Genomic DNA, 4762 nt, shown 5'->3' with positions numbered 1-4762 from the left:
AGCGCGTAGCAATAAATTAGTTTTTGTATGACATAGTTTACGAATTATAATTTTTATATTTTTAATGTGATCTACATTGTCGATACTTTAGCCACGGTCTTTCTTACCCATTATATATGAAAGTTTGTATGTTGTGATTACCCATAGTACGAAAAACCTTATAATGAATAAAGGAAATTTTAAAATAGTTTTTCTAATGTCAGTATATTGCGTCCCTACCTTTGATGAATATTATTTGAACACTAAAGAATAAGTTTGTTTTTCGATGGAGCAATTAGGTTGTTTAATGGAAACAAAAATTCAAAATAAAGAAATTTTATTTTTATATAATAAATTAAGAAGTCTTTCACAGTCTATCGAGCGGTTGATTGTAAATAATCAAATTGTTTTTTTTTTCTTATTGTCTTTTTTCTTTTTATTTCCCGTGAGCGATGGTCGCCGCCTGCCCTACCACCGCGACAGCTGGTCCAGCCTTGATTATCCCATCACGAATGTTCTGACCCACCTTTTCCTGCAACACAAATACAACAATATATAATCTGACGTCAAACGAACGAGATTATTGAACAAAACAGTGTTTTTTGCGAAGCAATTAGTACTAGTCATCATCTCAAAAAATTTCTAACACACTCGAATTATACTAAGAAAGAATGTACATTTTTTAAACTATTTTTCATGGTACATAACTATAGATACAAATTGAAGTCGTCGTGGCATAAAGGGGGCCACGGAAGCCTTAGGCCGTGGCTTAAGATGTCCGGTGCATTCGTGTTGGGCAATGCATCGGTGTTCGAATCCCGCAGGCGTGTACCAATTTTTCTAATGAAATACGTACTCAACAAATGTTCACGATTGACTTTCATGGTGAAGGAATAATATCGTGTAATAAAAATCAAACCCGCAAAATTATAATTTGCGTAATTACTGGTGGTAGGACCTCTTGTGAGTCCGCACGGGTAGGTACCACCATCCTGCCTATTTCTGCCGTGAAGCAGTAATGCGTTTCGGTTTGAAGGGTGGGGTAGCCGCTGTAACTATGCTTGAAACCTAAGAACTTATATCTCAAGGTTTTTGTGTATTTTACTGGTGGTGGACCTCTTGTGAGTCCGCACTGTGACTATACTGAGACCTTAGAACTATATCTCAAGGTGTGTGGCGCATTTACGTCGTAGATATCTATAGGCTCCAGTAACCACTTAACACCAGGTGGGCTGTGAGCTGGTTCATGCATCTAAGCAATAATAAAATAAAAAACTTACGATTTTCTTGAAAATCTTCCATCTCGGTTCCGGAGCGGCCATAACGCTCGCACACACCAGAAACACGGCGAAAACGTAAAACAGAGCTCTTGAGAAATTCATTGTGACTCCAAAGAATACGTTAGTTGAGAGGCGATGTCAAACGGTGCAATGCAACGCTGCGAATGAGGCTCTACCTGGCTGACGCGTCATTTATACCTGAAAATTACAAATGTCCACACCCGTCTTCGAGTGGTTTGCTTATTGATTCTAATCTCAATGTTGTTGAGATAAGATAGTACTTTCTCTCAAGAGCTTTTCAATGCAGCGCAGCGCTGTTGTAACTTGATCGAGGGGATCCCCTAAGTCCAAACGTACATATGCTTTCTCATTTGTTTTTGTTTGTATTTGAAGTCTGAGTCATGATTTACGCCTTAATCGTGCGCCAAATGCAAATTAGAAAAAACATTGATACACTAGCAACACAGATTCATTCTATTGTAAGCTGTTGTAAGCTGTAATGTAGCTATCTTAGCTCGCTTAGAAAGACTGCTTTGTGCGTGCGACTCATAATACAACTTCGCATATTATATATTACTAGTGGACCATAATTATTAATTTAAATTAAAAGATTGAACATTATTATGTTTCATTGTCAAAGAATTTACTTCTATAATCACAGATTTAGCCCAGGCTACATTATAGAATATTTTTTTTTATTGCTTAGAAGGGTGGACTAGCTCACTGCCCACCTGGCGTTAAGTGGTTACTGGAGCCCATAGACATCTACAACGTAAAAGCGCCACCCACCATGAGATATGAGTTCTAAGGTATCAGCTTAGTTACAACGGCTGCCCCACCCTTCATACCGAAACGCATTACTGCGTACCCGCGCGGACTCTCGAGAGGTCCTACCACCAGTAAAAAAATTGTGTTGTGTATTCTCTCTCTCTCTCTCTCTCTCTCTCTCTCTAAAAGCATTATAAAAACATGATTTCTAAATAACTTTTTTTTTTTTGCTTAGATGGGTGGACGACCTCACAGCCCACCTGCTGTTAAGTGGTTACTGGAGCCCATAGACATCCACAACGTAAATGCGCCACCCACCTTGAGATACAAGTTCTAAGGTCTCAAGTATAGTTACAAACTTCAAACTAAAAACAACTTCGATAACATTCACTTATTGTAATAATCGAATAAGTAATGTAAGGAGTATTCGAGATATTTAGATATAAGTTAATTACAGTGAATTCTAAAATTCTCACACGTCGTCAAGTAGAACATTTTATAAATATTTTGTAGTTAATGGGAATATTTTATGATTACCGGTATGCAGTAAAAATCTCATTCCGATAGAGGCACCCGTCACGCGCGGACGTGCTCATCGACCACTCGATCGCCCGGCCTTTGTTCGCCCGGCTTTTGTTAGCCCGGCCATTGTTCGCGCGGCCTGTGTTCGTGGTACATCTGCCGACTAAGTGCTCTTCCTGGAAGTTTTTATTTGTTTTGTTTGCTTTTGTTATTTCTGTGTTCGTGGTACATATGCCGACAAACTGTCTTCCTGGAAGTGTTTAATTGTTTTGTTTCTTTTAGTTATTTCCGTTTTGTTGTGATTTTTCTTTGTCCTGCAGTAATCGTGCCGCATCGCCACCTGTGTTCAATAGAACCGCTCAGGTCCGAGAAGTTGGGGCCTCGCCGCAAGGCGAGTGTTTTCTAAGACCCAGGGTAGCCCCACCTGGGCACGTAGACATCATGGACGCTGTATTTGCGGAATTTCTCCGGCTTCGCTACCCAAAGCTCACTTCCGAGTTTCAGGCCTTCAAGGCCGATCACACTGCGAGCCCTCTCGTGGACTCCACTGAGCTCACTGCTCCTGCGTCGCCTGTACCTGCGTGCAAAGCTTCTGCATCGAGCACCGCAGCCTCCGTCGTGCCTGCCGTTCCCGCGTCGCCTATACTGGCGAGTAAAACTGCTGCGTCGTCCGCCGTGGTCACCGTTCCAGCAGCGCGATCATCCGCGGCCTCCGTCGCGCCGTCCAAAACACCTACTCGTAGGTCACCTGCGCCCGCCTCCTCGTCCTCCGACTCTGACTCGGAGATGGAGGTCGACCTCGCTCCCGCCTCATCGACGGATGGATTCACCCTGGTGCAAAAGGGTAAGAAGCGTGCCGCGGAGTCTCGAGCTCCCGCGGCCGCTAAAATTAGCAAAGCCGCGAACGCGTCGCGCCCCCGCCCTCAGACTCCCGTTGCGCCTCCAGCCCGTGCCACTCCGTCGCCGCGTCCGGTGGCACAAAATAAAGCCCAGACCCCTCCCCCGGTAATCCTTCAAGAGAAGGCAGCTTGGGAACGAGTTTCCCTGGCCCTTAAGGCCAAAAATATCAATTTTACGAATGCCCGTAACCTCGCGAACGGCATTCAAATTAAGGTTCGAACATCCGACGACCATAGGGCCCTCTCTTCTTACCTCCGTAAGGAGCGTATAAGTTTCCACACGTATACGCTCCAGGAGGAGCGCGAACTCCGTGCCGTTATACGTGGCATCCCTAAAGAGTTGGATGCCGAGCTCGTCAAGGCCGACCTTCTCGAACAAGGCCTACCGGTTAACTCCGTACACCGCATGCACACAGGCCGCGGAAGGGAGCCATATAATATGGTTCTCGTCGCCCTCCAGCCTACCCCCGAGGGTAAGCAAATATTCAACATCCGAACGGTCTGTAGCCTTTCCGGAATCGCAGTCGAAACCCCACACAAGAAAGGCACACCTAGCCAGTGCCATAACTGCCAACTATACGGGCATTCTTCCCGTAACTGTCACGCGCGCCCCCGATGCGTCAAGTGCTTAGGCGATCACGCCACGGCCCTATGCACTCGCGATCAAAAAACCGCGACAGAACCGCCTAGCTGCGTCCTGTGTCGAACACAGGGTCACCCCGCAAATTACCGCGGATGCCCCCGAGCCCCGAAAATAAATCGCCGCGTCGCCCGCCAAAACCGCCTCCGAGCTTCCGGCCCAGACATCAAAGCCTCGGCACCCTCTGTGTCGCAGGCTAAGCCAGCGTTCGTTCCGGCGCCGGTGCCCAGTGTCTCGGCCTGGGCGAAACCGCTGCCGTACATGAACACGGCTACAACTCCCTCCTCCGCGATTCGTCCCGCCCCCGCGACTCGTCCCTCTCCCGCGACTTGCCCTCCGACCGCGTCCGACAATCTCGCTTTAGCGATCGACTTCTTTCAGTCGATCAACTTTGAGCGCGTTAACGCTTTGGGCGACGCCATTCGCTCTGCCTCCACTGCACAACACTTTATCGCCGTTGTGCAAGAATACGCCGACGTATACGCGTCATTAAATACGTACGTCCTCCCCTCACTCCGCCGGTAATCAATGGCGTATATTAGTAGAATAAAGCCCCTATCCGTAACGATAGGATTTTTTAACGCTTACGGTCTCGCAAATCAGCGTGATCAGGTTTCTGACTTTTTGCGTGACCATCAAATTGATATCTTTTTAGTGCAGGAGACCCTACTTAA

At 46.3% G+C, this 4762-nt stretch overlaps 1 protein-coding gene across 1 annotated transcript; it reads right to left on the bottom strand.

Moving 5' to 3' along the window:
• Positions 1-303: 303 nt before the first annotated feature.
• LOC101739821 (cecropin-like) lies at positions 304-1425 on the bottom strand. Its single transcript, NM_001043927.2, has 2 exons — positions 1260-1425; positions 304-511 (listed from the first exon to the last, which is right to left on the bottom strand). The coding sequence occupies exons 1-2, from the start codon at positions 1359-1361 to the stop codon at positions 416-418; spliced, it is 198 nt and encodes a 65-aa protein (NP_001037392.1). The 5' UTR covers positions 1362-1425; the 3' UTR covers positions 304-415.
• Between the last annotated feature and the right edge of the window lie 3337 nt (positions 1426-4762).

The sequence above is a fragment of the Bombyx mori genome, chromosome 26 (assembly GCF_030269925.1).
Source record: "Bombyx mori chromosome 26, ASM3026992v2".
NCBI classification, from domain to species: domain Eukaryota; kingdom Metazoa; phylum Arthropoda; class Insecta; order Lepidoptera; family Bombycidae; genus Bombyx; species Bombyx mori.
The sequence above is the reverse complement of the archived record's forward strand: the minus strand, read 5'-3'. Positions and strand labels throughout refer to the sequence as shown.

Coding starts and splice junctions, on each gene's coding strand:
- LOC101739821 (NM_001043927.2), bottom strand. CDS start 1,361: ATGAATTTCTCAAGAGCTCTGTTTTACGTTTTCGCCGTGTTTCTGGTG. Junction 512..1,259: donor GGAAGATTTTCAAGAAAATC/GTAAGTTTTTTA, acceptor TTTGTGTTGCAG/GAAAAGGTGGGTCAGAACAT.